Raw genomic sequence first — 14,557 nt, 5'->3', positions numbered from 1 at the left:
CCCCTATAACAGTAGGACCAAAAATGGAATTCACTCTTTTAAAAATGAGAGAGTATTGCAACCTTACGTAGCGTTATGCTGTGCAACCGTGTGCATCATGCAAGGTGCACACGGAATTGGATCCATAATTTCTATACTATTGATCTATCCATAATTTCTATACTGTAGATTCATAATTTCTAAACTGTATATTCATAATTTCTATACTATAGATTCATAATTGCTATACTATAGATTCATAATTTTTAAACTGTATAGTTATCAAATTATGAATATATAGTTCAGTGATTTGTGAATACAGAGTTCAACAATTGGGAATATGAACCTTGAAAATTATAAACATAAAGTTTTGTAATTGTGAATATAGAGTTCAATAATTATGAATTCATAGTATAGAAATTATGAATCTATAGTATTGAAATTATAGATCTATAATATAGAAATTATGGATCCAGTTCCGTGTGCACCATGCATGGTGCACACGATTTCACATCATAATTTGCCCAACCTTACATAAATAAATCTTTTTTTTTTTTAGATAAAAACATAGAATTCATTAATACTGATCCAAAGAAAGCACATTACAAATGATAGAAGGGGCGTTTGAGGACCACTCCATGCAATCAGAGAAAGAAACATAAATAAACCTTATTAGTCAAAGCTAAATAACATAGGCAGTATAAAATATTTCATATATATAAATATTGACCTTTTTGTCCTTTTACATACAACACTCTGGAAACGACCTTTGACAAACCTACAAAAACTCTGCCAATCTTCAAATTGTTACTTAGCATAACCACAAACGCTAATCTCTAGCACCCTACTAATAGATGATACTAAAACTACAATGGATGTCGCTAATACATTAATAATATAATATACATTTTCCCTTATTACTATTTCCATTAGTGCTCAAATAATATTTTAAATTATTTTTTAATAAATGTTAATATATATATATATATATATATATATATATATATATATATATATATATATATATATATATATATACACACACATATATAATGCTTATTATAATTAATTTATCCCATTTAAAATTAATAAAAAAAATTAATATTAATCCATATGATGAGTATGTACCCATCTTGTAATAACTACGACGGGAGCTTCACTCAAAACATACTTTTGAATAGGAGTTAATTCCAGCAATGATCCTCCGACTATATTGATTTTCCAAAATTAGTCCTCGACTTTTAATTTGGACACTTTACATCCCTTGACTTTTAATTTTTTTCCTATTGAGGTCCTTTCGTCAAATTACGGTAAATTAGACTTTAAATGAAAGGCTAAAGTAGTCGTTTCATCTGCCTAATGTATAATTTTTCGTACTTCTCCCTTGTATGCGCGACTTCAGACATTGGATTCACTTAATTGCTTAATCTATAAATTCACTCGAAGAACAAAATTTCATTAGGGATTAAGCAATTAAGTGAATCTGATGTCCGAAGTCGCGTATACAAGGAAGAAATACGAAGAATTATACATTAGGCAGATGAAATGACTACTTTACCCATTCGTTTAAAGTCCACTTTACCGTAATCTAACAGAAGAACCTCAATTGGAAAGAAATTGAAAGTCAATGGACGTAAAGTGTCTAAATTAAAAGTCGAGAACTAATTTTGAAAAATCAATATAGTCAAATGACTATTGCTGGAATTAACTCTTTCGAATAGTCATTGCAGACTTTCATGAATTCATGATTTGTAATCTTATAATGTTATATTAACTCAATTATTATTAGTTTTTGTCATCAATTTCTATACTTCTCCTATCAAAAGGTTGAATCCCCAACTCCAAGGGCTCTCGATAAAGCATTTGAAAAGATGTAATTTACAGTGACTAAACGACTTATTAGACAGGATCAAATAACATTGTGTACAAGAAATCTACCTACTTTAGACACAATCTCTACACTGTTGCCGGTGAGGTTCGAACCTTTATTTATTGTAGGAATAAGGTTCAAATTGGCTACTAAACGTAACCTGAAAATACAATTAGGCCACTGAATGGAAAAAAAAAAAAAAGCGCAATTAGGCTACTGAACACTTCAAAAAGTGCAATTAGGCCACTCAACACTCCAAATTATTATACAATTTCACCGGATAGCAAGTTACCATCAATTTTAATAAGGGAGATGAAGGAAGGGGAGGCCAGCCACCCCATCGGTTTTTTTTTATTATTTTAATTTTTAAAAAAATATTATTAAAATTTATTAAAAATTATTAAAAATATCAACTCAGCCACCACGTAAGCAGATAACCTGCTAAAATTGATGGTAACTTACTATCAGGTAAAATTGCATTCATTTGGATTATTCAGTTGCCTAATTGCACTTTCATGTTACATTCAGTAGCCAATTTGAACCTTATTTCTTTATTGTATACTATTATTATATGTAATTGTGTTCATTGTACACGCGCAAAACGCATGGGAGTGGGTGGGTACGGTACAGTGAGGTGTGGGGAGAGGGGGGTGGGGTGGGGTTGGAAATTAAAAAAAAAATTGGCTGAGTAGTTATATATAAAGCCGCAATGCCTTACCAAAATTCCCCATCTCCGTCTCCCTCTCTTCAATCCTCTCAACGTTTTCATCGTCTGTGTCTATTTGCTTCATCTCATATCCATTTCTTCTCCTTCTTTATATTTATATATTTCTATATCATATATCTATACATATATATAGATATACAAGCACACGTGTATACACGTCTCTTTGTTGCGTCTCTGCTCCCTGGAAACATAGAGCTTAGTGGATAAGGGTCGGGTCTGGCCCGGTGGCAGACAGTGTTGGTGCGCTTTCCGTTTTTGACCCCTCTGGTCACTCAGCTCAGCTCCAGTGGTTTACGAGGTAATGCATCGGGAGTTGTTTCCAGCTCTTGAATATTACTGTTTCGCGTATTCCTCTTCTTTATTGCGGCGAAATGCAATTTGAATTCCATCGCCATTATCGGTTGTTGAATGGTCGGTTTGCAGAATTGCAGGTAGGGGGTTTTGTTCACCGGAAAATTTAAAAAATAAAAAAAACGTACAGAGAAGAAAGAGGATCGAGAATGAAATACATATTGGTTACCGGAGGTGTGGTGAGCGGGCTCGGGAAAGGAGTCACTGCTAGCAGTATTGGCCTCATCCTTAAGGCCTGCGGACTTCGAGTTACTCACATTAAAATTGGTCTCTCTCTCTATCTATCTCTCTGTTCCTCTGTATTCTGTCCTTTCTCCGCCCTTAATCAAATGGTTAAAAGAATATTTGTGTGATGAAGGGGATTTCATTTTATGCTTCTATATTCTGCTGTAATTTCTTTGGTGTATTTTTGATTCATTTGCTTTGATACAAGGGAAGGAGAGTTGTATGTTGTATTTTTGTTTCTTCATTATGGATTCTTTCTTTAGATCATCGTTTGTTAGCTAAGATGCATTAAAAGGATTTAGCCTTTCCACCTCCCTATGGTCCCTCCCACACAAAGTGGAGTAGGAAATTGTATAGACTTGAGAACTTTTTCCTTTCTGTTTTCTTTGTTCGCCATTTCAAGCAAATTATGCATTTCTGAAAAGACTTAGGAAGCTTCCCCCTTGCTATTGCTAAAATCTTTCTGAGATTTTAAGATTTCCCAAACTAGAAACCTTTTTTTTTTTTTTTTTTTCTTTTTTAAAAACCTCCTTCTTTTTGTTGTTCTAGCTATGAAATAATTTTAACTGCATATATTTTATTTTATTTTGTGTTATAAGTTCTTCCTCTCACCAGGGACGAAATCTCTCCTTCCTGTATATTTTTCTAATTGCTTTTCAAAATCTCCACAAAAGTGTACTCCTTGTCTTTGTTCACCTTTGATTTCCTTTAAACACTCTGTTTTTAGCTCAAACTTGAAGTAAATTTTCCTTATGACTGCTTTCCATAATTTTTCTTCCCATCCTGGCTTTTCAGATCCTTACTTGAATACTGATGCTGGAACTATGTCTCCTTTTGAGCATGGAGAAGTATATGTCCTGGATGATGGTGGTGAGGTGAGAAGAGCATCTTTTTTAAGAATACTGTAAAGATATGTCATGCATGCAAATTTGGAGAGGGATGAAGGAAAATTAAAGTTTCGAATTTAATTTGATTCTGTTTCATGAGATTTAAGTTCTTTGTTCATAGTGGGATCTAACTTGATAGATCCCCTTAAATATGGGACAAAGCTAAAAGGAGCTCACTGATTTGTTGGACGGCAGTGCCTTGGTAGATGTGTTCTGTTATCCAGAGAAAATTCGCATTCTAATCAACTATTGGGAGGGCATAATACAACTCTTCTTGACTCAACTTAAAAAATATAATCTACTCAGAATTAGTAGTGTATACCTTCTCTTCGGTTTGGTTATATATGAATGTTCCATGCTTTCATCTCTACCTAGGATAAAGTGACCTGGGGGGAATATAAAATACTCTGTACATGTTTTTTCTTTGATGGAAACACAAACATTTGCTCTCATTTTTCCCTCTCTTTTTTCAGGTTGACCTTGATCTTGGGAACTATGAACGTTTCCTAGATATTAAGCTAACACGTGACAACAACATAACTACTGGAAAAATTTACCAGGCATGTGCTTAACCTCAAAAGTTTATCTCAGAAACTTCTACTGTTTATTGCTTCTTTGAATTCTTATATTTTCTTTGGCTGACCATGTAATAATTTGAGTACTTATCAAAATAATAATAATAAGAGAAATTGTTTCTTTGTTTTGCATAGGCTGTTATTGATAAGGAGAGAAGAGGAGATTATTTGGGAACCACTGTTCAGGTTTGTTTTTACTTTTAGAGTGTGTGTGTGTGTGTGTGTATATATATATATATATATGCACACGTATATATATACAATACATGGTTTAGGGCTTTATCTTATTTAGTGTTATTTTTATATGCTTTTTCCCTTGTTAGGTTGTCCCTCACATAACAGATGCCATTCAAGAATGGATTGAACGCGTAGCAGTCATTCCTGTTGATGGAAAAGATGGCCCAGCTGATGTTTGTGTCATAGAACTGGGTGGCACCATAGGTATACTAACAATTATTCTTCACATGGTGCACCATGAATTATTTCATTTTATTGCTTGGTCTGAGAACTTCCTCTCCTTATGCCAGGGGACATTGAATCAATGCCATTTATTGAAGCTTTAGGACAATTCTCATATCGTGTTGGTAAGATTATGCACTTGAATTTTACTGTTTAGAGAAGATATGCTTCCAGATTTGAATGATAGCTTGTACTACTGCCCAAAATAAATCTCTTTCTTCCAATTCAAAGTAAATTCTAGATTAGCTGGTTTGGCTTTTTACATAACAATTCTTGTGCTTATTAGGTGCTGGAAACTTTTGCCTGATACATGTCAGCCTTGTGCCAGTTCTGAATGTGGTTGGTGAACAGGTAAATGTGATTTTTCATTTCACTGTTATTATTATTTGTGCTTTTTTAAATAATTCACATTCTGAACACCTGATTGTGAAAATCGTATTTGTATTCAAATCTTTAGAAAACGAAACCAACTCAGCACAGTGTTAGGGGATTGAGAAGCCTGGGATTGACACCAAATATTTTAGCATGCCGCAGCGCAACGGTCTCTCTCTCTCTCTCTCTCTCTCTCTCTCCATGTGTGTCTTTTATACTGTTGTGCGAGCAACACATGCTTGTGCATATTTTGTTGATATATCATGATCAGGTTTTGATGTTGGTTTCCTATTTTATCAGGAACTTGATGAGAATGTCAAGGATAAACTTTCCCGATTTTGCCATGTTCCGGTATGAGATTAGAACATTTAATATACATAATTATGATTGTATATATGGTTTACATTTGTAAGAGACTATGCGTATGTGTGTCTGAGGTTTTAATATTGTTTCCAATCCCAGGCTGAGAACATTATTAACCTATATGATGTTTCAAACATCTGGCATATTCCTTTGCTTTTAAGAGTAAGTGATTGCAGAAGATACAATGTACATTTAATGATTGCTTTACATTTTGTTATATCAAGCACTCATAAGCTTTGCTTTTCTTGTTTTAGGACCAGAAGGCACATAAGGCAATGTTGCGTGTTCTGAACCTTAAAGGGTTAGTCTAATCAGCTCAACTCTCTTTGTGATGGATCTGTTTCTCCTTTTATTTGGTTTTAGTTAGGAGTTGTTGTCTTTAGTTGTCAATCCTCTCTACTGATGCTTTCCTTCTTTTATGTCTGCAGTGTTGCTCAGGAACCTGACTTGAAGATCTGGACATCTAGGGCTAAACTCTGCGATATGTTACATGAGCCAGTATGTTCCAGGAATTTCTTTATTGTTGAATGAGATCCACGTTATTTGTTTTCGTCATTTTGAACTTTGTGCTATACTGCTATCTGCTTAACAGGTTAGGGTTGCCATGGTTGGAAAATACACTGGCCTCTCAGATTCTTATCTCTCTGTTCTTAAGGTTAGTTACTTAACTTTGCTTTCTAAACTGAAATTTAAAAGTGCAATAAGGTGTGACTATCTTCTCTTTCTTCTTCATTCTCCTTTCTTGTCCTTTTTCTTTGGCATGTTTGCCCTTTAGAGCTGCTGACTGAATACTATTTGGTCTTCCTATTCTTGCTTTTGTGAATTAACTTATTATCCTTGATGCAATGTCATTCGAGCGTTGCCAACCCCCTAAATGAAGATTTGCTTGAACTGCTCATTCTTACTGCATATATGCATGCTAACTTTACAAAATAGGTTAAGTGTGTGCATAGATAAATGTATAAAGAATTAGCAGTTCAAAATACAATTCTTCATCAGTTAGCAATAACCTATACAAACACTCTAATTTAGATTGTTTTGTGGTTGATACTGCTACTGTCTATTTTTAAATCTTCCTTTTAGTTGGCAAACATTTGAGGAAATGTTTACTTCCATATATTTTCTCATTCTTCTGTCAATATATAAAACATTAAAAATTGTTTGCAGGCTCTTTTGCATGCTTCTGTTGCTTGCCACAGGAAACTTTGTATAGATTGGGTTCCAGCTGGAGACCTTGAAGAGGCTACCGAAAAGGAGGTATTTTCAGATACCTTATCTACCTCAGTTTCAATCGTTCCTTTATGATCTGTCAAGTTTCATAACCATTTCCTATTTGCAGAGTCCTGATAATTATAGGAATGCCTGGAAATTATTGAAGGTTTGTTCAGTTACACTGCCTAATCATGCTTTATAGGAATGGTTTCTTGTGGCTATGTGCTTTCAATTGTATGTCCAAAAGCTTACTTAGAACTGCCCCACAGGGTGCAGATGCTGTACTCGTTCCTGGAGGATTTGGTGACAGAGGTGTGGAGGGTAAAATACTTGCTGCTAAGTATGCTCGTGAAAACAAAATTCCTTACCTTGGAATATGTCTAGGAATGCAGATCGCAGTAATTGAGTTTGCTCGATCTGTTCTTGGTTTCAAAGATGCAAACAGCACCGAGTTTGAACCTGACACAGAGAATCCCTTTGTTATCTTTATGCCAGAGGTTAGTATTTGTTATATTATGTCACAATGGTGATTGCTGTAATATTGGTGTTCTAGCACTCTAAGTTTTTTTCTACATCATCAGGGATCAAAAACTCATATGGGAGCGACTATGCGACTAGGGTCTAGGAGGACATATTTTCAGGTCACAGACTCTAAATCTGCAAAATTGTATGTCTACTTTCTCTATTGGATTGGGGTTAAAAGCATTTGATTTTCTAACAAAACAGATTAAGGCAACCTGTTTCAATACTATCTCTTCAATGATAAAATTGTATTTTGTTGCCAGATATGGAAGTAAGAAATTTGTCGATGAAAGACATCGCCACAGATATGAGGTACATCTCACTTCTCACTTTTTGTTTCTGTTATGGCATAGTTGAGAGTGATTGTAAATGCTCAGATGAGGTTCTTTTTTACTAAAGAAATTGTTCTCTGTTGCCTAGGTAAACCCTGAAATGGTAGAACAGCTTGAATCTGCTGGTCTATGTTTTACAGGCAAAGATGACACTGGTCACCGCATGGAGGTATATTTTTTCAAATACAATCAGAAATTGGCGACTAACTTTATTCAGGCTGTTTTAAGTTGGCATTTGATATCTTTGTTTTGCAGATTGTTGAACTGCTTGAACATCCTTACTTTGTTGGTGTTCAATTTCATCCCGAGTTCAAATCAAGACCTGGAAAACCTTCCGCTCTCTTCTTAGGTAGATCTATATTCTCTCTGAACCTCACCTTTGGTGTCTTGTGTTTCTGTACCAGAATGACAACACCAGGCCAACTTTTTTTCCTAAACATTGTCGTACTTGTCTCATTTAAAACAGGACTCATAGCTGCAGCAAGCGGACAACTGGAAGCCCATCTAAAGAAGGGTGTGCCAAATGGAGTTGTAAACAATTCGGCAAAAAAGCCATTCCGGCCTCATGTAAATGGAACCAAGCTCACAAATGGATCCTTTGAACCTGGCATATACCGGAATGGTAAAGGAATACGTGCCTGACCTTTTTCTGGCTGAATGCCTCTGGTCTTGAGATTGAGTTTCTTCCATTTGTCAGTTTTGCGGCCATCTTTTTCGTACCACCTATTTTATGTATAGGCATATTATGACTAGAGTGATATAGGTTTACAGCGTATCATTTAACCCAATCAAAAGGTAGAGCAGAATTCCGGTCATTTTTTCACGGAACAAACCTGTTGTAGCTCTTCCATATGTATGAAGCAGAAAAGAAGGGAGTTATATATCCAGCAGAAAAGGGGGGTTGGTTCTTCTGATCTCACTCTTTCTAGTATACATTAGGTGCTTGAAGGATGGAGATGTTTGCATATGTTGATTTATATAGCTTGATCTGGATATGATGTAAAAACTGTGAACTCATTCCCAGTGGGGATTAGTTAAATGATGTAATCCTATTTGAGTGGCCAATAATGTATTAATGTCTGTAATTTTTTTGTTTTTTTTTTTTTTTTTTTATATATATCAAGAATGAAGCATATTAATGTATCCAAGTGTTTCTTCCTGCCTGATTCTATCCATCCATCTTGGTTGTGAGGTGTGTTTTTGTGTTATCACAAAACCTAACCTAACCTCACCTCATGAAACAATTTACAGCTATCTTTGAAACAGGTCATGTCTCCATCAGCCTATGTAACTAATGAATGTAGTAAGATCAAGAAAGAGAAGCGCTTGACCGTGTCACAGGCAGAGAAAACAAGGCAGTCTCAGAGCTTTACATACCTACACCAAAATGTTTTGAAGCATTCAGATCCATTCCTTAGGGTTGATACATGCATCCAATAGTCGCCATTCTTCAGTCCCCTCTGCTGGTTGCTGCAATGGGTGGCAATTTCTTGTGATTGAGATTATTTCTGCTTTTTATTTCTAAGAGATGAAAGAATAGAGTTGAGGTAGACTTACATGGCCATATTCCCATCTAGCAGTTAGTGGAAGTGAAACAAGGATGCTCTCTATCCGACCACCTGTCTTCAGTCCAAATGTAGTTCCACGATCGTAGACCTTCAATTCAAAGTAGAACACTTAAAGTTATAAAATGCTTGTAAAAATTGAACTTGAAGAAACTGGAGCTGAATTTCATACCAAGTTGAATTCCACATAGCGTCCCCTACGTACTTGTTGCCATTCCTTGTGACTGGCTGTGAATGGCGTATCCTTTCTCTTCTCTATAATGGGTATATATGCAGGAATAACAGAATTTGCACACTCTGCAATCCAAAAATGCACAATTAAATAAAGCTAATTTTGATTCCCCATCTCATGTTTTATTTATTTCTTTTGTTCAATTCACCACTTAATATGGGATTTTGGTTTGCAAGCTTGTCTCATATTTGAGGAAAAGAAAGGCCGTGCCCAAGTCCTTACAAGCAAATTTACCTGTAGCAAAGGAAAGAAGCATATCTTGGTCATAGTTATTTAAATCATCAAAAAATATTCCTCCAAGACCACGCCTCTCACCACGGTGCTGCATAAAACATTGAAATCGTGCCATAGATTAGCTTAATATAACAATACTTATATACTTTCAGTGAAAAGGAATTTTAGGGGAATGGTGGGGATTGTCTTAATTCCTACTTAAAACCGGCTCAGAGACCTATTTATCGAACCAGAAGGGCAAGAGAAAGCAATTCAGTCCTGTCCTACTCATTCATTTAGGCATTCATTCTTTAAGATTTCAATCTTCAGTCATTTAGGCAGAAATAGACATCGAATATTTTTGACAACTGTAGGGATGTCAACAGCACTGCAAATTCTTTCTGGAGTTTTGAGGCACTATGGAGATTTACAGTAAGCCATTGTAAGATGCTGACTATAGCAGAATTATACTGATGGTTTTTTTGAAGAGGATCCTAAACGAAAAATTCACACTCTCTCACATTTCTTATGCATAACCAAACATTGATTTTTTTTTCTGCAGGTGTGAGATGGACTACTTAACTTGGGTAGTTGGGTGTAACAATATTGTTGTGAAGGTGAATAACATGGATTGCTACATATAAGCAAACTTTGTAAATCAATGACAGTTGAAAGGATATATACACGAATACATGAAGGTTCATAGAACTTTGCAAATGAATGTCGACACTATTTTGCTGGATAACAGATTTGCTTTCATAGTGAAATTAATAAGGTGCGATTATTTTAAAACAAGCACAAGATCATGAAATACATACCTTAATGTAAAAATAATCATCACACCATTTCTTGAATCGAGGATAGAAGCTGGGATCAAACTTGTCACAGGCACTTTTTTGAACCTAACAACCAAGCCAATGACAATATCTTCAAGAGATTTATTGTTTGAATATACAAAGAAATATATGTATCATTTCATTTGTATTTTGGAGGTAAACAACTACAGAGTATATCTGGACACATTCAAGATTAAGAAAATTTTCTAAAGGATAGAGAATTTAAAATTAAATTAGTAAAGAAAGAGTAAAACATAAATAAAATGAGAAGATGGATGTCTTGTAAAAATATACTACTAAACAGATTTTCTATAAAATCTAAGCAATCCTAACAAATTGTTTGTTCTTCAAATACAAAACCTATGCAGCTGATTGATTTGCTACCCTATCCTCAAAGCAACAAGCTTTCACTTTTAAATGCAAATAAATTGAACTCTATTTCTCTCTCATTGTACTCAACTTGTTGAGTTGTTGCACATAGTGCAATTATAAGAGGTGAAAGAGAAACATTAGTTTTCTGTTGTTATACCTTACAGCATATTTGATATTTGTCGAAATTTTAGTGACAAATTCTATTAAAAAGAAACTTATTCATCCTCATATATGCACTTTACCGAATGGAAATGCTTTACATCCTCGTCAAAAATATAAGCAGGTGTCAAATCAGTACCGCCACCAAACCACCACTGCCTTGGTGCTCCAGGAGCATCTGCACACAAGATAAATAAGGGATAGTTTCATTATTTGGATATGGTCAAGCATTAAGTAAGTACACTGATCATAATAAATTTCTGGAATCATGCATTAATGCCTAGTTCTAGTAACTCATGAAGACGTTGAAGGAACATCCCTGGTTTCTCTAGGGTTTCAAGGTCAATGCTTTCATGCTATTTACAATTTCTAATTCTAATATAAAAAGATAGACTACTTTATGATTATTTTGGTCATAGCTAGTGGACTTCAAAATGTTGTTGATAAGTAAAGTAAAATCTTTGATTGTTTCTTCATCAAATATGTTTACATTGAAGAGACTTATTACCTTTTGGAGCATCAGTTTCAAAATACCGATAGTTGAAATGCAGAGTTGGTGCAAAAGGGTTCTTCGGATGCAGAACCTGAGGATTAATCAAAATATTACAACATTAGAACTGATTTCAATTTTCATCAGAGACTTAATAAGTTAAGGATGTGGAAGGTTTACTTACAGAGCTAATCCCAGCAGCGAAAAAGGGAATAGGGCCGGGCTTGGTATTGCCGTTGTCGGTGGAGGGCTTGGCAGCTCGATAGGCGTCGGGAGGCATTAAGCCGTAAACGACGGAGACGTTTACACCGGCCTTCTCAAAGACGGCCCCGTCCTGCAAAACCCTACTGATCCCGCCGCCACCGCCGGGGCGGGACCAAACGTCCTCCTTGAAGCTGCCTCCTCCATCCGCGGCCTCCAACGCCGAGCAGACGCTGTCCTGGACCTCCCTAATCATCTTCTCGAAACGAGCCCTCACGGTGGTGGACTCATTCCCGGCGCCGTTATCAGATTCTCGCAGGAAAGTCGGGGGGCGCTCTGCCTCGGCCGTTTCCTTTTCGATCAACGGGGACGATGACATTGAAGCCTGGACACGCAAACGCTGCGAATTCGGTCTGAAGCATTTGCTACCGATTGCTAGACTAGGAAGATTCAAATGTCTAGTTACAGAGGAAGAGGAATGTAATGCAGTGGAATTGGATAGTGGTAAGACGGGAGCTGAAGAAGAGAACGCGGCGGAGAGAATGGCGGTGCTAAGCATTTCCTATTGATAGAGGTCGCCGGAGATGGGGGAACAGCGGCCGGTTAGTTGTGACAGTCTATTCTATTCTATTGTATTCAGTTGAAGGCATTAATGGTGGGCGTGGATGATAACTGATAAGGCGTACTGAGAATCCAAATATCCAACCGCGATCCACCTTTTTTCATCACAATGGATATATTTGTCTTCTTTATTACTCCTATATTTTATTGCATACATTCTGTCCGAGTTTTTTTTCACTTTTAATTCCATCGATTATAGTGTCACTGGCAGAATTGATCCACGACTTTTGACCCTTGCAATCTTAATCCACGACTACTAATTTTTTTGCAAAAATGGTCCTTCCGGCCACTTTTCCGTCAAAATTTCACTGGAAAAAAAAATTCTCCATTTTTAGCCGGGTTAAAATTGACATTTTATTTATCTCAAAAAATTAAAAGAAAAAAATTGATATTTGACTACATACAATATTACTGGGCTACATACTACCGCCCCAGGCGGCGGAGTTCCTAGAGCAGGCAGGGCTGTCAGTAAGCGACGGAGCGGCCGTGGCGTTCCCCGGGCTAGTTAGGTTATCCGGCAGCAGCATTGGAGTGGTACATGTACTCCGCCGCCTGCGGCAGTAGTATGTAGCCCAGTAATATTGTATGTAGTCAAATATCAATTTTTTCTTTTAATTTTTTGAGATAAGTAAAATGTCAATTTTAACCCGGATAAAAATAGAGAATTTTTTTTTCCCGGTGAAATTTTGACGGAAAAGTGGCCAGAAGGACCATTTTTGCAAAAAAAACAATAGTCATGGACTAAAATTGCAAGGTTCAAAAGTCATGGATCAATTCCGCCAGTGCCACTATAGTCGTGGGACTAAAAGTGCAAAAAATTCCATTCGGTCCTTATTATAAACTCCACTTAAATTAATCAAATTCTTATTTAATTTTATTCTTTTAATGTTTCCATGGATAAAATTAGAGTAAATACCCAAAATGGTCCCTCGACTATAGCTAAATTCACAAATTGGTCCTCGACTTTCGATTTCAACTAATTAAGTCCTTAACTTTGTAATTTTAACACAATCTGGTCATCTGTCTATTTGACCGTTTGTTGACTATGATTTTTGAGGATATATATGTAATTTCATGGTCCATCATTGGTTTTTTAAGGTTCCGGTTGCATTTTCAGACCGCACTGTTACATTCAAATTCACTGCCGAAAGCAATCTACCAAATCCGGTCACCTTTCTTCATCCTTCCTTTGGATTCAATGTAGTTGAGTTCGTACCAGAGCGAAGAAAACGACGTGTTTCCGAACCGGTGCAACGTCATCCTAGAGGCTTCCACGTGCTCCGACGAGAGCTGAGGGGGCGTTTGGTTCAGGTTATATAACATAACCAAGGGAATGTGACATTCCAAAACTCACATTCCGGTGTTTGGTTCATATTATCTTAGGGAATCTAACATTCCCAAGGAATGTCACATTCCCTCCACATAGGATTTTGAAGGGAATGTGATTCCTTCAAAATCTTAGGTAATGTAAGATAACCTTGGTTATGTTAGTTTATTATTATTATTATTATTATTATTATTATTATTATTATTATTATTATTTTATATATATATATATATATATATATATATATATATATATGTGTGTATGTATTTGTAATTATATATTTTTTAATTTTTATTATGTTATGTTAGCATATAAAATAATTTTGTTTCTCAAGTTCAAGATTTTAGTTAATATTTTAAAATCATGTAATTATATATGATACCGTTATCTTATTTATTTATTTTAATTTTAAAATATATTAAAATATATGAAAATATGTTAAGGATATTATAGTGTGTATAGAAGATAACCCTAAACCAAACAGGATTATATTACATACTCCAATTTTAACCAAACACAGGAATCTAACATTCCCAGTAATCTAACATTCCCACCAATCTAACATTCCCTAAGGTAATCTGACATTCCGTGAACCAAACGACCCCTGAAGGTTCTTCTGAAGATCGTCGATCACGGTCAACAAACGGTCAAATAGATGGAGGATCAA

General features: G+C 35.7%; 2 protein-coding genes across 2 annotated transcripts; one reads left to right on the top strand and one right to left on the bottom strand.

The window, feature by feature from the left end:
- The first annotated feature begins 2,562 nt into the window (after positions 1-2,562).
- On the top strand, positions 2,563-8,966 carry LOC109165603 (CTP synthase-like). Its single transcript, XM_019314445.1, has 22 exons — positions 2,563-2,874; positions 3,008-3,194; positions 3,948-4,027; positions 4,513-4,599; positions 4,750-4,800; positions 4,938-5,055; positions 5,142-5,198; positions 5,360-5,424; positions 5,531-5,614; positions 5,746-5,796; positions 5,908-5,970; positions 6,063-6,109; positions 6,237-6,306; positions 6,401-6,463; positions 6,976-7,065; positions 7,148-7,186; positions 7,290-7,517; positions 7,602-7,687; positions 7,806-7,854; positions 7,963-8,043; positions 8,130-8,223; positions 8,341-8,966. The coding sequence occupies exons 2-22, from the start codon at positions 3,077-3,079 to the stop codon at positions 8,514-8,516; spliced, it is 1,797 nt and encodes a 598-aa protein (XP_019169990.1). The 5' UTR covers positions 2,563-2,874; positions 3,008-3,076; the 3' UTR covers positions 8,517-8,966.
- A 25-nt stretch (positions 8,967-8,991) lies between these two features.
- On the bottom strand, positions 8,992-12,647 carry LOC109165604 (oxygen-dependent coproporphyrinogen-III oxidase, chloroplastic-like). The gene is made up of 8 exons (XM_019314447.1): positions 11,926-12,647; positions 11,760-11,835; positions 11,335-11,429; positions 10,703-10,786; positions 9,906-9,993; positions 9,612-9,736; positions 9,432-9,530; positions 8,992-9,344 (listed from the first exon to the last, which is right to left on the bottom strand). Exons 1-8 carry the CDS (start codon positions 12,499-12,501, stop codon positions 9,276-9,278), a joined length of 1,212 nt encoding a protein of 403 aa, XP_019169992.1. The 5' UTR covers positions 12,502-12,647; the 3' UTR covers positions 8,992-9,275.
- Between the last annotated feature and the right edge of the window lie 1,910 nt (positions 12,648-14,557).

The sequence above is a fragment of the Ipomoea nil genome, unplaced genomic scaffold (genome assembly GCF_001879475.1).
Source record: "Ipomoea nil cultivar Tokyo-kokei standard unplaced genomic scaffold, Asagao_1.1 scaffold3069, whole genome shotgun sequence".
Lineage (NCBI taxonomy): Eukaryota > Viridiplantae > Streptophyta > Magnoliopsida > Solanales > Convolvulaceae > Ipomoea > Ipomoea nil.
Note: the sequence above shows the minus strand (reverse complement) of the source record. Positions and strands in the feature narration are given on the sequence as shown.

Bases quoted from the DNA above. Each gene is read 5' to 3' on its own strand.
- LOC109165603 (XM_019314445.1), top strand. From the start codon at position 3,077: ATGAAATACATATTGGTTACCGGAGGTGTGGTGAGCGGGCTCGGGAAA. The intron at 4,801-4,937 runs GTTTGTTTTTAC...TTCCCTTGTTAG, and splicing joins ATTTGGGAACCACTGTTCAG to GTTGTCCCTCACATAACAGA. The intron at 6,307-6,400 runs GTATGTTCCAGG...TCTGCTTAACAG, and splicing joins GCGATATGTTACATGAGCCA to GTTAGGGTTGCCATGGTTGG.
- LOC109165604 (XM_019314447.1), bottom strand. From the start codon at position 12,501: ATGCTTAGCACCGCCATTCTCTCCGCCGCGTTCTCTTCTTCAGCTCCC. The intron at 11,836-11,925 runs GTAAGTAAACCT...ATTAATCCTCAG, and splicing joins TCGCTGCTGGGATTAGCTCT to GTTCTGCATCCGAAGAACCC. The intron at 10,787-11,334 runs GTAAAGTGCATA...CTTGGTTGTTAG, and splicing joins ATGTAAAGCATTTCCATTCG to GTTCAAAAAAGTGCCTGTGA.